General features: G+C 36.9%; 1 protein-coding gene across 1 annotated transcript in view; it reads left to right on the forward strand.

Moving 5' to 3' along the window:
* Positions 1 to 11532: 11532 nt before the first annotated feature.
* Positions 11533 to 18688, forward strand: part of LOC131177923 (zinc finger protein ZAT5-like) — a 56231-nt gene continuing 49075 nt past the window's right edge. The window contains exon 1 of the mRNA XM_058143102.1: positions 11533 to 11610. Coding sequence (XP_057999085.1) covers positions 11533 to 11610 — 78 coding nt within the window. The remainder of the gene's footprint in view (positions 11611 to 18688) is intronic.

Below are 18688 nucleotides of genomic sequence, written 5' to 3' on the forward strand. Positions count from 1 at the left end.
TACTTATCATTTATAAGTGCCTATCAAGTTTTTTATATGGCATGAGACTCACCATTCCATCTTATTTATATCTCATATAAATAACTTGGGAACAAACATGAATACAATCTTTCTGGATAAGTCATGTCCTTATTATGAAGTATCCTCGATTGTGAACCTATTTATGATACTTTGTGCTAGAAATATTGTCACTCATATTCTTAACAACTTAAGAATAATATTTCTAACAAAATATCAATGGACCTTTTCTATTACACATAAATATATTATGTAAACGGAAAAGTGGAAATGCCTTTTATTATTAAAAATATGTACAAGATACATACTAAATGATATGCTCTAGGGCATACTACTAACAATCTCCCACCAGCACTAGAGCCATTCATTACAATATCTTAGACCTATCTTCTCAAGATGTCGGTCTAACTGAGTCTGTGACATAGGCTTAGTGAATGGATCAGCTGGATTTTTCAGCTGATGTTATTTTTCTGCATGGCTATATCGCCTTACCCAACTATATCTCTGATAATGTGGTAGTGCCTTTCTATGTGTTTGGATTTTAGGTGAGAGCTTAGTTCCTTAGCCTGTATGACTGCTCCATTGTTGTCACAGTGTAATGGAACTGTTGACTCAATGGAAGGAACTACTGTAAGTTCTGTCACGAACTTCTTTATCCAAACAGCTTCTTTTGCAAGATTCGATGCAAAGAATATACTCACCTCGAGTGGAATCGCAATGCGTGCTCGCTTGGAACTCTTCCAACCGATCGCACCTCCATTACAAATGAACACATATCAAGAGGTAGACTTTCTATCAGCGATATCTGATTCGAAATCAGAATCAGTATAACCATCCAATTGCAACTCTCCATCTCCATAAATCAAGAATAAATCCTTAGTTCTTCTCAAGTCCTTAAGGATATTCTTGATGACTATCGATGTTCCAAACTGGATTAGATTGATACCGCTAGTCAAACTAATAAAGATATGCGATATCCGGCCTAGTACACAACATTGCATACATTAAACTTCCAATAGCCGAAGCATATGGAATCCTGGCCATCTTATCTCTTTCTTCAGGTGTCTTTGGAGACATCTCTTTAGAAAGGTGGATACCATGTCTCACTGGTAACAATCCTCTCTTGGAATCAAGCATGTTAAACCTCTTTAACACCTTTTCCAAGTATAGGCTTTGGGATAAACCAATTATTCTTTTCGCTCTATCTCTATAGATGCGAATCCCAAGAATATAGGTTGCCTCCCTAAGTCTTTCATGGAGAATGTATTTGACAACCATACCTTTATAGTACAACATACCGTGTCATTACCCATCAACAAGATGTCATCAACATATAAGACAAGGAAAGTGATAGCACTGTCACTAACCTTCTTATATACACATGGCTCATCCTCATTTTTGATAAAACCAAAGGATTTAATGGCTTCATCAAAATGGATGTTCCAACTCCTCGAAGCATGTTTCAACCCATAAATGGATCACTTTAGCTTGCAGACCTTGGAACCATCTTGGGATTCAAATCCCCTAGGTTGTTCCATGAAAATGTTTTCTTCAATGTATCCATTGAGAAAAGTCGCTTTTGACATCCATCCGCCAAATCTCATAATCATAGTATGCACTATTGCTAATAAAATCCTAATTGATTTAAGCATGGCAACAAAGCAGAAAGTCTCCTCATAGTCTATTCCTTGCCTTTGGCGAAACCCTTTCGCTACTAGCCTTGCCTTATAGGTCTCTACCTTTCCATCGTAACCAATTTTCTTCTTGAAAACCCATTTGTTCCCTATAGGTACAATACCTGTGTGGGTCAACAAGATCCCAAACTTGATTCTTATACATGGAATCAATCTCGGATGTCATAGCATCAATCCATTTTGAAGAGTCTATATCTGATATAGCTTCTTCATAGGTAAGTGGATCATCTCCATGATCTACTTCTTCATGAGTAGACAACTCTTGTTCTTCTTCATGAAGAAAATCATATCTCACCGTGGGTGAGATACCTGGTTGTTCTACGAGGAACAAATTGTAGATGTTTCATCAATGGGTATAGGTTGACTAGATGGATCTATATCCATCGACCATTGGTTGGTCGAATTCTCCAATTCTAACTCTATTTGCCTTCCTTTGACTCCTTCTTGAACAAACTGTTGTTCAAGAAAGTTCAAGAAATTTGGCATCTCTACTTATAACAACCTTTGTGACGTAGGCAAATAAAAATAATATCAAAAACTATCATTTGAATAACCAACAAATCGACCTCTTCTCGATCCGGTCTCCAATTTATCGTTGTTCACTTTTGATATAAGCTGGACAACCCCAAATCTTAACATCCTTAAGACTTGGTTTTCTTCCATGCCATATCTCATAAGGTGTGGAAGAAACTGATTTTGATGGAATCCTATTCAGAATATATAAAGTTGATTCTAATGCAAATCCCCAAAAGAAGATTGGCATATCAGTATAGCTCATCATACTACGTACCATATCCAATAGGGTATGATTTCTCCTTTCAGATACACCATTCAGTTGTGGTGTTCCTGGAGGAGTCAGCTGAGAAACAATGCCATGCTCTCTCAAGTATTCATCAAATTTAGTACTCAAATATTCACCTCCACGATCTGATCGAAGAGCTTTAATACTCTTTCCTGTTTGATTTTCTACTTCAGATTTAAATTCTTTGAACTTTTCAAAAGATTCATGTTTGTATTTCATCAAATACAAATACCCAAACCTTGATTTATCATCAGTAAAGGTAATAAAATAATAAAAACCCCCTCTAGCCATTTTTTTAAATGGACCACATACATCACTATGTATTAGCTCCAAAATATTTTCAGCTCTTAGCCCTTGTCCAACAAAGGGTGGTCTAGTCATTTTGCCTTGAAGACAAGATTCACAAGTTGGAGTAGGCTCAGAGCCCAATGAGGATAGAATCCCCATTTTCTCCAATTTTGCAATCCTATCTTCTGCAACATGACATAACATTAAGTGCCAAATATATTTTGAACTTGAGTTGGTTTTCACCATGGCATTGCATTCATTTGGATTACTATACTCTGGCCAGTGGAAACACTTTCCTACTGGCAGTGGAAACACTTTCCTGCTGGCAGTGGAAACACTTTCCTACTGGCAGTGGAAACACTTTCCTGCTGGTAGTGGAAACACTTTCCTTTACCTTTGTCAACTTTGATCTTTGTTTTTCTGTTTAGCTATTTTCTTGGAAGGACCAAGAATCTAAGATTTCTTTTTCTTATTGCCCTTCTTCTTGTTGGACTTTCCAGCAGAAGAAGATGCAACCAAAGCTACCTCTTTTCCTTTATTGCCTGGCATATTCTTTTGGGGCAATAACTTGCATGTTGAGTAAACCAGCTAAGGTGCATTCCTGTTTAGTCATATGGAAATTTGTCATAAAATTCACAAAAGACTCAGGAAGGGACTGAAGGATCAAATCCGTTTGTAGTTGGAAATCCATGTTGAAGTCAAGATGTTCTAACTGTTCAATCAGCCGAATCATCTTGTGGACATGATCCCCAACATTCTGTCCCTCAGACATCCTCATACGGAATAGCTGTCTAGATATCTCATACCTAGCATTCCTGCTGTGCTCACCATACAACTCTTGTAGGTGAAGGAGGATCTCACTCGCACTCTGCATGTTCTCATGTTGCTTCTGTAACTCATTACTCATAGAAGCAAGCATGTAACACTTAGCTCTCATATCATGCTCCTTCCACTTGTCCAAAGTTTCATGTTCCTCTTGTGTGGCCTCTGGAGGTAAGAGACCAGGAACATTTGAATCTAGAACATATCCTATATGTTCAAGGTTCAGGACAAGTTTCAAATTTCTTAGCCAATCGATGATTTGGTCCTGTCAACCTATTGTGATCAAGTATGCTTGCAAGGATATTGGATGGTGGTGGTTGTTTTGTGCTCATTTTTATCAGAAAATTAACTGCAGAAAATAACCAGATTAATTAGTAAATGTATCATGTAATTAACCAAATATGATTATGGTCTTTTAATCAAATTGGTCCTCCCACTAACTTAGCGAATCCTACACTTCCAAAGTAGAAAACGGAAATCCTAGTTGGATGGATTTCTAGTGTGTGATTGAATTCTTATAATTCTATTATTCATCCTCAGTACATCCATTATTGGAATTACAATAAACTATAAGTGAGCAACTCCTTGCCCATCACATCTCATGTGAGGTTCAATCCTTTACCTAGCCCCTAATGCTCAAAATCTGTGTACATCCATTATTGACTTATCTTGCATTAGTTAAGTTGATCCCATTGAGCCAGTAATTATGCAAATAATTTTAATGTCCTCAGGTACATCCAATATTGGCCACTAAACCATTTACATATTTACAACATCTCATGCTTAACAATTATTCTTAAGAAAATCTCTTAAATAAATTACATCTTATGCAACTATTTAAAATTTCTTAAAATAATTGCCCCAATGGAGGGCCTATGTTATAATTACTTTAATCATAGCATTTCCAACTTAATCATTTGTTTGGAAGATTTTATGGTCATTCTATTTACTATTAAGGTCTCACTTTGTACATTATCCATTTAGCATGCATATATCATATAATTGCATACATTCCCATACATCTCATGCATTCATGGATAAGCAAAGAAATATGGTATGATCATGGACTTTCTAAGTGATTCAATTCGAGCCACCAAGAATTGAATCAGGGCATTCCTAGGTGCATTTCATTCATTCATTTTACAAGAGTTGCTGAAGGAGTACATAATCAACACTTGATATTGAATTCCTCCCACTGGTCCCACCAATGCTCTTGACCTCCTTGAACTTCTTGCAATCCAATATTACATAGTAATCCTTGGCATACCAAGGCGAATTTACAAGAACTTAAATAAATGAAATTACAACCCAAAAATATTACAAACTTAATAATACATGCCCAAAATAAATTAAAATAAATTAATTAATTTACAATCCCAAAGAAACATAAAAGAAATAAATCCAATCACATTGGTCTTTTATAGTCCATGATCATCCATCATGCATATCACTATTTAACAATTAAATAAAACATACATACTTAAATTAAATTGAATATCTCATATTTAACTTAAAATCCAGATTTGAATATGATTCAAATAAATTTAAAAATTCAGATTTGAATCTCATTCAAACAAATTTAAAAATTCAGATTTGAATCACATTCAAACAACTTCAAAAATTCAGATTTGAATCACATTCAAACATTTTTTAAAAAATCAGATTTGAATCACATTCAAATATTTTTTAAAAAATCAGATCTGAATTTTATTGAATCAATTTTAAAAAATCAGATTTAAATATGATTCAAACAACTTTAAAAATTCAAATTTGAATCACATTCAAACAACTTTTAAAATTCAGATTTGAATCACATTCAAACAATTTTTAAAATTCTGATTTGAATCATAATTTAATTGTGTGATTAAAACTACTAATTAAACACTTTAATTAGTCAAAGAATAGGCCTTAGATCATACAACAATTGCAGAATTAAAAGCCAAACCTTGAACCACCCATGGAACCATTGTTGCCGCCACCAATGGTGGCTTCACCATGTGTGCCGCCACACCTCTTGATCCAACCAGCAATGAATCAATCATCTCATGATCAAATCACACAATTAAATCATATAATCAACAATCTAAATGGCAAATATAGTGGCTCTGATACCAATTGAAGGAACGGAAGCGTGAAAAACACAAGATTATACCATCGAATTCAAAAATTTTCACCTAGGGTCACATGCACCATGCAAGATTTATTTTTATCTATTTGATTTCAATGATAAACAACATATTAAAACTCTTTTAATAAGTTTTTTGGATCTGTATTTGCCATTTAAGATTTTAAAATTAATTAGATTAATTTTAGAACCCTAGATTAAATCAAGAACGATTACACTAACCTCTTGATGTGCTGCATGGTTCGCGCTTTGAGATTCATCTTCAGGACACCAAATGTTGTCCCTCTAGCTTGTCCACACCAAGAACACCTATGGCAGCCCTTGAACAGCTTCTAAAGCTTTTTCTATTAATTAGAAATTCAAGTTCTGCCTTTTAAGAGATTAGAGATGTAAACAGGACACTAGAAACAATTTCTAGTGTTCTTAATTCAAGAGATTGATGGCTAATCTCTTTGAATTGATGAGAGATGAAGAGAAATAGCTGGAGAGGCTCAAAGTGGCGTGACATATGAGAGGAGAGGCTGCTGGTTATGTTTTCTTTTCATAACCACACTTAAATAGCTAGGTTAACACATTAAACCCTAGCCACATGTCACCTTTTGATTAGCTCTAGGTTTAAGTGACCCAATCACATTGTGCCAAGTGTCAAACCTATATTTAATCTTGATTTTAATCATCTTACATGATTAAAAAAACATTTGGCAAGCTTATGTGTTATGCCATATGTCACCATCTCATGGTGCCACGTGTCACACTGTGAAATGACCAAAATGCCCCTGTGTCTTAATTTTGAGTTCTTAACCCAAAATAATTATTTTCTTCTTCTAATTAATTTATATCAAATATAAATTAATTAATTAATCTCTATTAATTAATTTCTCATCAATTAAATTCATATTTAAACACTTTAAATATAAATTTAATTTATACTACATCCAATAATCTAGATTTGGTTTCAAGTCATGCTAGGACTTTGCAATTTAATTGCAAACCAAATCTATTTAATTAATCAATTAAACTCTTTAATTAATTAATTAAATCATATTTAAATAGGTGATAACTTGTGTATGTGTGTGACTTACTAGGCTCATCACTAATTGGCAATGAGACATGATATCAACTCTTAATATCATCAGAACTCTTTCTTACCATAAATGATTTCTCTAAATCATTTTATGAACCTCATAGACCATGGTTAACACCTAGCATAGCATGCCATGGCCACCCAATTAGTAATAAGGTTTACCTTAAATGAACCTATAATCATATGTTACCATGCACTAGAATCTCTCTCACATAAAATCCCAACTCAAGCCGAGTCATGGTTTATGTCAAACTCCATTTGCTATGAATATTATGTTCTCTTTTAATTCCAGTTCTTGATTAAAAGATTTTTCTCATCGAAACACTTTTACGAATAAATCTATCTGTCTGGCCAGAACTTGAAACATCAAGAACAATTAAATGAACATAGGATTTTATCTCTATTTACTTAGAGGAACAGATTCCTTCTTGATCAACACCTACCTCCATATATAACTAGCAGAGCCAACATATGCCCATATACCCATACATAGTACAAGTATGAAAGCGATCAAACTCAAACTACCTATATACAAGATAACTGTACTATCTCAGGTCTAAAGATTATATGCACTGATATGATTTATGACAAAACATTGACAAGAGTAAACTCCATGTGCTTGTCATAAGTGTCACTGGTTCGGCCTACTTATCATTTATAAGTGCCTATCAAGTTTGTTATATGGCATGAGACTCACCATTCCATCTTATTTATATCTCATATAAATAACTTGGGAACAAACATGAATACAATCTTTCTGGATAAGTCATATCCTTATTATGAAGTATCCTCGATTGTGAACCTATTTATGATACTTTGTGCTAGAAATATTGTCACTCATATTCTTAACAACTTAAGAATAATATTTCTAACAAAATATCAATGGACCTTTTCTATTACACATAAATATATTATGTAAACGGAAAAGTGGAAATGCCTTTTATTATTAAAAATATGTACAAGATACATACTAAATGATATGCTCTAGGGCATACTACTAACAGATTTTAATTTCTAGCATTTTAATTTCCTGTCATCAACCTCTAGTTCCTTGATCCAAGTTGATTTTAATTTTCAGCATTTTAATTTCCTGTCATCAACTTCTGGTTCCCTGATCCAAGTTGATTTTAATTTCTAGCATTTTAATTTCCAGTCATCAACCTCTGGTTCTAAGATCCAAGTTGATTTTAATTTCCAGCATCTTTAATTTCCTGTCATTAACCTCTGGTTCCTAGATCCAAATTGATTTTAATTTCTAGCATCTAATTCCCGCTATCAACCTCTGTTTCCTTGATCTAAGTTGATTTTAATTTCCAGAATTTTAATTTCCTGTCATCAACCTCTGGTTCCTTGATCCAAGTTCATTTTAATTTTCAGTATTTTAAATTTTTTGTCATCAACCTCTGGTTCCTTAATTCAAGTTGATTTTAATTTCTAGCTTTTTAATTTCCTGCCCTCAACCTTTGGTTCCTAGATCCAAGATTGATTTTGATTCTCGGCGTTCTAATTTTCCATACTCCGACCGCCCAAAATATGGGTCTGAATCTTTACATAATTCCTATACGAGAGAATTTCTTTCCCTTCAATAGAAATTATGTAAAGAGGGGCAGCTGTCAACACCATATTTTGGCCGATCACTGAATTCAAGGGACTTTAAAATCGACTTTATAAGTCGCTCTCAGCAGACGTCTTGTGATCATAAATGACTTTTCCGAACTCATCGATTGCTCGACCACGGAATGAACCGATCCCACACTTAGTTAACGTTTTTCGATCTCTTACAGATGGATTCGAATCAATGACAAGTCTCCGAACCATCCAGTCTTGCCTCCAATCTATATTTGCAACTATTGTGGAAATTCATTTAGTCAATGTTAGGATCAGGCTTTTCACTTGAATGTCCCAAATATTCCTTAAAATAAAGTTAAGGTTTCTGTCCGGTCTAATAATGATCCCGACCTCAAGAATTCAAATTGAATCTTCTCAATTCTAATGTTCTAAAGTTTTACCCGGTATTTGGTCATGGCTTAGTTCGATCTCATGCTTACGAGTGATGTCTTTCTGATTTCTTATACTTAGGTTAATAGTTAATTTAAAGTTTAATGTTCTAATGTGTTCAAACAATCAAGTACTCATACAATTGGGATGCTTTCCGATCTCATCAAGAAATTGAACAAAAGAGAGGACTTCAATCATTTCAAAATAAAAATTTACAAGTCATTCAGCAGAAGGGTCTCCCCTAGCTTGCTTCCCAGATACATTATCAATTCTCTCATCCCTTCCCTCTCTCTCGGGCTCTTCCTCACTCTCCTCTTCATCTCTAGGAGCAAGATCCACCATCCAGGAGAAGTCTTCCTCAAGATAGCGCTTTTCAAGCTTGGCCAGAAGATCGCCATGCGCATTTACATAAGCGCCAGCTTCCCTTGTCACGGCTTCCTCTTCTTTTGCTTTGTCTCCTCAGTGAGGTGAGCGACATCGGCAGTTTGGCAGGCTCGAGCTTCTTCTAGTTCACTTTCCAGTTCAGCTATCTTGTCCTCATAAGATTTTGTCTGACCCTCAATCTCAGTGATATAGTCTTGAGCGGACGAAAGTTGGGCTCGGGAGGAAGCGGCGTCTTGGACCGCATTCAGAATTTTCTGCCTCAGGAGATGAGCCTTTTCCCTGATTATGTGTTGGATCACCAGGCTCTCTATGCTCAAGCTTATCGTTTGAGCCAAGAGATTATCAAGGCTATTTGGGGTCAGCTTGTTCTGATCATCCTGGAGGTATATGGTGGCACCCAGAACTTTGGCCAAGCCCGGATTCCCCCGAACTGAGCGGTTCTTCTCAAGAGAGTGAATGAGGACCTAGGTGCCACGAGAAAGGGTCCTTACAGTAGGTTGAGAAGATCCTCCCTCAGCACTTAAAGAAACAGGCAGAGGTGGCGATTCTTCTTGTCGAGGAGGAGAAGGAGCGATCTCCACCTCTGGGATCGGTTGTTCTGAAGGACGAGATGAAGAGCCTGAAACTTCTCTCGAATCTCGCCTTGGTATCTGGGATGCCGTGGCAATCTTCATTTCTAGTACCTTTCGGGAGACCTCTCTTTTTCTCTTGCAGCTCTCCTTTGCGCCCTCGCTTTCAGTCATTCTTGCACGGAAAAATAGTTAGTGAAATCACCTAAGTCAGGAGGCTAAAGATTTAGGTTATACCGATCCCGGGTCCGAGGTCAGAGAGCTACAGTTCATAATCCTCATTGGCGATCATTTGCATTAGCCACCACCTCAGTTCGGCCATAACAGTGTATAAGCATGAACACTTGTAAGTGGCCGCCTGATCCTTCAATTTCTTTACCATGGCGCCCTTGTCCCTATTTAGGGCAATCTTCTTTGGAACTGATGGGACCAAGTATTGCCAACTGCTCAGAAACCCCTCGAAGCCATTCGGAATCTTGCTTCTCAATATAAAGAAACGGTTCTTCCAATTCTTCAATGAACAAGGAAGGTCGGTAAAAAGCCCACAGTGCGGCTTGCTTGGAAGAACCAGTACTCGCCATCTTTTCGATGAGTGAGCCTATGCAACTCAGTAAAAACCTTAGCTGTAGGCTCAAGCTTCTTGGCTCGGTATAAGCCTCTAAAAGCCACCAGAATCCGCCATGAGTTCGGATGTACTTAGGCTACACATACATGGTGGAACTTCAAAATAGCCTTAAAGAAGTTGTCAAGGGGGAACCGAAGCCCGGCTTTTAATTGCTCTTCATATACCATGATCGCGTCATTCTCTTCAAAGAAGTGATCGGCTCGGAGATCGCTGTGGCATCTGATAAGCTCGTAAGAGTCAGTCCGAAGGTTGTACTCTTGACTAATGGACTGCAGATCGGTTTCCTGCAGGACCGATGGCAACTCATCCATGGGAAGATTTTCTCTCCTGGAGGAAGATGTCTGTCTTGATTAGGCCGCTCGACCGTGCGCTAAAGCAGAGGTTGTATGAGGTTCAGGTCGCCCACTCGGCCTGATCACCTCAACTTCATCCGACATCCATGAGATATGGACGGAGGGTGGGCTTGCAGCTCTCTGACCCTCGATGCTGCTCATTTTTAGGGGAAGCAAAAGAAATTAAACAAGAAGAGAATCAAAATCCTTACCAGAATGTGATCGGTGCCGAAAAACTTGAGAAAACGAGAGAAAACGTTGGGATTGCTAAGAGAGGTTCTAAAAACGACATAAGAAAATGACTGACTCACTTGACCCCTATTTATACCCGTCTGGGCATTAAATGATCGCGAAGTCCCAAATGACACATCGGTTAGCGGAATCGAGTTGCTTCCTTGACACGTCGCAAGAAGGTTCTAGAAACATAAAAAAAAATAATAAAAAATCAAATAAATGATATCCGCTAAATGGAATAAATTTTTAGACTCAAGGATCGGCAGATAGCGACCAGATCAGGTGCACTTGTTAAAGATCGGAAAATAAATAATGAGATAATAAAACAAAAGCATTTAAATAAAATTTCATTTTATTTTCAAAAAATCAGATTACATCAGTTGGGCGATCTCAAAAGATCGGATTACATCATTTGGGCGATCCCTAAAGATAAGCACTACATCTTGCCTAGTAGTGGCCTATGTCAAAGCCTAGTCTTGTAGCTGAATCAAAAGATGTATTTGATCAGAATGCCAGCCACAAGTATTGGATAAATGTGCAGCTCAGATAGGGTGATTATGACTCTCATGATGGTGAGCGAAGTCATCGTCAATGTCATCGACCAGAACCGAGCTGCAATCGAGACGCCTGATGTGGTAAGGAGCCAAATGAACTTCAAGAGGCGATCATCGACATTAAGATTGAAATTAGCAGTCCTCTTTCCCGAGATCGGTCCACTGATTATACCGGTAGACCAATTCGAGATCAGCACAATCATCACTTTTGATCTTGATCGGTAAATTAGTCTGGTTCCCTCACTGTCATTAGATGTTGTCCTCATGGTTTTTTTATTGCCAGGATCATAAATTTTCAGGCGAAGGGTGAAGAAAACAGAAGAAAAAAGATCAAAACCAGTCACTATAATAAGAAATATTACCGAAAAAACTAGAATTTGAGAAATGGAGAAACTAAAGGAGGAGAAGTGAAGTGTGGAGGGGATTTCCCTGTTGGTGCATATATATAGGGGATGGACATTTATTGCATACAGAAATCAAAGCGGATGCATTGGTAACAGAAGACTTAATGGCATTGACCAAGGCAAGTTAGATAAGGCAGAAAGATCTAGAATGGGAGAGATCGGGGAATGAGAAAGGACCTGATACTAGAGAGATCGAAAAATGAGAGGGTCATAATATGGAAATCGGAAGAAATAGAGATCGGAAAGAACAGAGAGATCAAAATAACTTTCAATCAACTCTCTTCATAATCAGAGATGAGTTAGTTAAAGCATTGCAGGCGGATCAAATCTTCACCGCACGCCTCAGTTGCAGAAATGCTTACCTAGTTGACAGATGCCAAAACATTTATAGTAGTTCTGTACACCTCAATCTCCACTGTTGATCATACTTGTAAGGACGAACCCGGAGCCCTTGGATCAAAAAGTAGATGGCAGGATCTGCGCTTTTTATTCCCAGCCCTCGGATCCATCTTGTAAGGCAAGACCCTTAGCTGTTGGATTAAGAGAAGAAAGGATGGATGTTCTGAATGAAATCTCAACCCTCCATTTTAATTCTCTTTAATTCTCAGACATCGGATTGTGTCCTTTTGAATCTAAACCCTCCATCTCCCCTGATGAGATCCTGACCCTTCATAAGGAGCACCTGTTCCCTATAAATACCTGCATGTAATACTGTAGAAGGGACGGACAAAAAAGGTGGTGGTGATTATTATGGAAAGACTCTGAAATTTGTTTCAGTCTTGCTACTTTGCCATTCTGAGCTTTTGTAGAATCTAGAAACTTTATAAATCAGTTTTCTTAAGTATCTCCATTGAAGGAGTATTTGGACCCTGAAATTCTTCATTTTCAGTGTCTGTTCATTACTCTGCGAGACCTTTTTTTTTTTTTTTTGCAGTTTCGCCTTCACTGCCCTAACATCAGTGAACGTTCCATCATTCCATCATTTCAGTTTCCCAAATATAAACTGCCCTAACATCAGTTTTGCCTTCACTGCCCTAACGGCACTCTACCAGCCTATGGGGGATGGTCTTCCACCACTCATATGCATCCCCTTACAGAAATGATACTAAATATTTGAACTTCAACTCTTTAGCACACTGTAGTTTTCTGAAAACCTGTTCCATCCTCCCTAACCACTGTTCTGCTTCCAGTGGATCCACTGTTCCTTTGAATTCTGTAGCCCTAAATTCCATTAACTTCTCATATTGTCTTACTAGGGGCTGTGGTTGTGCTGTAGGGGCTTATGTCTGAGCTTGTGTTGGCAAGTTTCTCACCATTTGTTGAAAGAACGCGCTCATCTGCTGTGCAAACTGAGCAGGGAACTGCGGTGCTTGAGGAGGAGCTGGAGTGGATGACCCACTCACATTCTAGAGTGCTGGGGCTTCTCCTTGGGCCTCAGCCTCAACAGATTATTCTACGGAATGATCTCCTTCTTCCATTTCGCTTTCAGAAATTTTCTACTCTCTAATAACAAACACAAGGAGGTTGACCTCCATTAGTGCATATTCATTATGTAAATATGTCATATGTATCAAACATTTGAGCAGTTGTGTTTACCAACAAAATATTTCAAATTCATAGTTCAAAATTTATTTTAAAACCATTGCTCTGATACCACTAAACATGCCACACCTTACTCCTCTATAAGGCATAACATGATCCCGTAGTACATCTAATGATTTACCGTCGCCTACCGGTAACCCATTAAATATACTACAAGGGATTTTAAAACTATTTCTTACTTTTTGAAAATGTTAAGCTTTTACAGTAGGTATTAAAAACATTTACCTAAAGTTTAAAGACTAGTTAAAATTTTTGTATATTTTTATTTTGCATAAATTAGAAAATTTTTGGCAGAGTGCCGTCTATATTTGGGAAAAATAATTCTTCAAAACCTATGAAAAACACTTCCAAATAATTCATTTCATTTCTCAACCCCAACCGCCAATATATCCTCAAATCAGTACAATTCAACCAAATTTCAACTCAAATTTCACAACTTTAAAATTTTTCAAAACAATTCGATAACTCATAAATATTGCATTAAATTAAATTTACATACACAAATCTTAACTTACAAAAGAAAAATAAAAAATAATATTATTACAACTTTAATGTACAATTGCTCAATTTTACATTAACACATATGACACTAAACTATTTGAATCAAAATAAACTACAAGGGTATAACTAAACACTCGTAAAAAACCTCTGTGTAGTCCCAATAATCAGTAGCTCACTTTACTACTTTTTTCTTGTCTCTATCTGTGACAGCAAAGAAAGCTATTGTGTGACACCTCTTACCCGTCTACAGTATATCCGAGTAAAATATGTCACACAGTGTACCGGAACACTCTATTTTATCTCAATCATTTTTATTCTTCCTTCATTTATTTTTATCATAGTTTTGAATATAATTTGTGAAATATAATTTATTGAAATTATAATTTATTTGAGATTTCGAAAATTTTATAGAAAATCTGGCAGAGTACCGGCTAAAAATGGAGAAAACAGTTCTTCGGAACCTATGAAAAACTCTTCCAATAATCATTTCCAATCATTTTCAAACTCCAATAATCATCAAAATCTCAATATTTTTCAACAACATTTCCATTTCTCAATCATTCATTTCTCATGGTATTCATATATAAGCAATAAATAAATACTCAATTTTCCATTCATAAACACAATTTCCACTATTTACATTAACATCAAAATACATTACATAAGTCTTAATTACACAAGAGAAAATAAAAGTTAGTTACAAAATACCAAAATGAAACCTAGTGTCCTACCAATACACTGAAGATGGTGAGGTGACATGGACACTATGCAGAGCTGCAGAAGGTCTCACCCAGTCTATGGTCTACTGGGCTCTCGGTCAGTATCTCCAGAACCTACGTGTGGCAAAAGCAACGGGCTAAGCAATAATGCTTAGTGGTGCCAATAATAAAATAAAAAGAAATAACATAAAATAAATATGCAGTGAATGTATCGATGTCTTATTGCAAATAAATTTTCGTTGAGTATTTGTAGTCTTACTTATTTTGTACTTGTTATATTCATTATTCATTAAATTTATCCACTTTCATTTTTGGTTGCCCAAGTAACCTATCTTTGACGATCGATGGATAAGCGGGTAAACTGGCACTGGGTATCAAGTACCTCGGGCCGTCACACCATCGGTCTCATATGTATCTCCCGGTGTGCAACAGAACAACTAATAAGCTGTAATAACATTAGGCACAAGGCCAAGTCTCAACACAATGTTAGAATGGCTAAAAGCCATGAAATCACAGAATGGCATAATGCCATGCGCAGTACTGTTAACTGAACTCTATTGGCATACCAAGCTATCCAAACCAATCTTGTTAGGTATACTAGGGCACTTCACACTTTTAAGTTTCACAATTTTTGGAATTTAAGTTTTAGTGTTACTATTCCATTCATTGGTCAACAAAAATGTAGAATTTTGCATAGGCAATAGGTACATTGGTTTTAATCTCATCAACATACCACATTTTGCATTCAAAATTTGTTGGTATTGGTTGCCAATACCATTTCTAAGCTTAATGTTGGTTGGGCAGAATTTTCAGTTTTTATGCCTTGTTTTTACTGTTCCATTGGTCAATTTTGTAGTGGGAATTTGACAAAATGATCAACATGAAAGTTGTTCCTTATTTTGTCTAGTTGAATTTCCTTTTTTGAATCACTCCATTTAGAGTTTTTTAGCTCAAGTTATGGTCCAAAAACCACAACTAGCCGGATTGAAAATTTTCTGGACTGACCATATCTACAGTGCAATGAACAGTGAATTCAACTCACTTGTTGGATAGGTTCTGGTCATAATTTGGGTTAGGTTTCTTCATGAAAGTTGTTGGTCTATATCTCAGCTTGTTGAGGGTAAACGTTCAGGTCAATTGGACCATTCTACACTAAGTTATGGCCAAATGACCAAATACTGTTCCTTTGGTCATTCTGCATAAACATACTGCAGGTCACTCGGATTGGAGCAAGCTTTTGGTCCACTTGGTTTGGTCTTATGGGCATGGTTTCTTCACCAAAGTTGTGCCATTTTGTGTCTGGTTTCATGTCCAATTGGCCAAATACCAATTGAACCTCTACAATTCAAGTTATGGCTGCCCAAACCTGCTGGACTCATGTCCAATTCTGCAGGTCACCTAGGGCAGCCACACTAAACTTAAATCCCATCACTAAACACACTTCATTTCTTGTTTACTAATAACCAAATGGTCACTAGTTGACAATTAAAACTCAATTTCATCATTATTATGATCAAAGTCTCAATTTCATGCTCAAACACTAACTCCAACAACTAAAATTTTCATACACATACAATGCATGGTTTACAACACCAAAATCATGTTCAATTGCAGCCATACACAAAATTTTTAGAAGAATTTGACACTAACCTTGACTTAGGCAGTTTCCAAAGCTTCACAACTTTACTTTCTTGCATTCTTTTTGCTGTCCAAAGCTTGTTCTAGGTGTAAGGATGAGTTTTTGTGAAGGGAGACTAGGGTTTTGAAGTGGTTTGGAGGGTGATTTCAAGCTCACCTTAAGCTTTCATGGTGGTTGGGGTGGGAAGGGTGACGCCTGGTTTTTTGTGAGGAAGAAAGCAGATGGCTTTTGTTTATTTTTTACCTCCTTTTACCTCTTTTTATTTGTTTTAAGTGGCTTGGTTAAATGTGATTGGTGGAGAAGGGTTTAATGACATCATATGATGTCAAAATTGGCATATTCTTTCATTTTCTTTTCCTTTCTTCTCTACTCATTTTCAACATAATTTTTAATAATATTTATTCATATTTTATGTCATAATAATTATTTACTTAACTGGACAAGTCGGCCAAAAATCATCTCTGAAGACGAAATGACCAAAATGCCCTCCGTTTGGCTTATTGAGCCAAAATTGTCTATACCGATTGAAAAATTTTTCTAAGCATTTCCTTGGCATTCTAATGCCATAGAAACCTAACTGACCCTTCTCTGGAGTCTCAAAAATTATTTTATGAATTTTTCCTCGGGTCTAGGGCTCCTAGTTGTGAGAACCGCAACTTCCCACTAGGTTACCCATCGCTAGGGCACCGGCTCATTTAACTTGTTTGTATTTTATTTCTAAAATTTTTTCTAAATTTTTCTTATTAATATTTGAGTTAATTATGGTTCCTCACTTTAGTTTAAATATTTTTCCGGACGTTCTAGCTGTCCGGACCGACACTGGTCACCGGAACAGTAGAATGTACGGAGTTGCTACAGGGAGGGTGTTACAACTCTTCCCCTCTAATTTAAATTTCATCCTCGAAATTTACCTGATGCAAACAGTTAAGGAAACTGTTGCCTCATCATCTCTTCACTTTCCCAATTTGCCTCCTCGGTGTTGTGGTGCCTCCAAAGCACTTTCACTAGTGGAATCTGCTTATTTCTCAACTCTTTCACTTCCTGAGCCAAGATCCGTATGGGTTCTTCTTCATATGTCAAATCCGATTGTACTTCAATTTCTTCCGTGGAGATGACATGTGAAGGATCTGAGCGGTATCTTCTTAGCGTAGACACGTGGAGCACATTGTGGATCTTGTCCAGCTCTGGTGGTAAAGGTAGCCTGTAAGCTACTGGTCCCACACGTTCAATGACTTCATATGGGCCAATGAACCTAGGGCTCAACTTACCTTTTCTTCCAAACCTCAGTACCTTTTTCCACGGTGACACCTTGAGGAACACTTTGTCGCCAACCGCATATTCTATTTCTTTTCTCTTCAGGTCGGCATAAGATTTTTGTCTATCTGAGGCAACCTTCAGATTGGCTTTGATTAGTTTTACTTTCTCCTCAATCTGTTTCACCAGGTCTGGCCCAACTAGTTTGTCTTCGCCCAATTCACCCAAAGACACCTGAGTTCTACATTTCCTCCCATACAAGGCTTCATACAGGGCCATTTGGATGCTAGCTTGGTAGCTATTGTTGTATGCAAATTACGCGATGGGAGGTATCTATCCCAACTTCCCTCCAACTCAATGACACAACTCCTCAGCATATCCTCAAGGACCTGACATATATTTCATGTTATTATTATCATTTTAGTTCAATATTTGTATTAATTCCATTGATTTCAATTGTTTAGCTGGATTACTCTTTCTGATTGCCCATCCGTTTGAGGATGGAAAGCTGTACTAAAGTGGAGTTGTGTACCCAAGGATTCATGCAACTTCTTCCAAAATCTCGATGTAAACCTTGGGTCTCGATCAGATATGATGGAAAGTGGAATTCCATGCAGTCTAACTATCTCACTGATATACAATTCTGCTAACTTCTCCAGTGAGTAGTCAGTTCTAACTGGCAGAAAGTGTGCTTGTAACACCCTCCCTGTCGTAACTCCGTACATGCTACTGTTCCGGTGATCGGTGTCAGTCCGGACAGCTAAAACGTCCAGAAAAATATTTAAACTAAAGTAAGAAACCATAAATAACTCAAATATTAATAAGAAAAATTTAGAAAAAATTTTAGAAATAAAATACAACCAAGTTAAATGAGCCGGTGCCCAAGCGATGGGTAACCCAGAGGGAAGTTGCGGTTCTCACAACTAGAAGCCCTAGATCTGAGAGAAAATTTATAAAATAATTTTTGGAACTCCAGAGAAGGGTTATTGAGGTTCCTATGGCATTAGAATGCCAAGAAAATATTTAAAAAAATTTTTCAA

Source organism: Hevea brasiliensis, chromosome 2, assembly GCF_030052815.1.
Source record: "Hevea brasiliensis isolate MT/VB/25A 57/8 chromosome 2, ASM3005281v1, whole genome shotgun sequence".
NCBI lineage: Eukaryota > Viridiplantae > Streptophyta > Magnoliopsida > Malpighiales > Euphorbiaceae > Hevea > Hevea brasiliensis.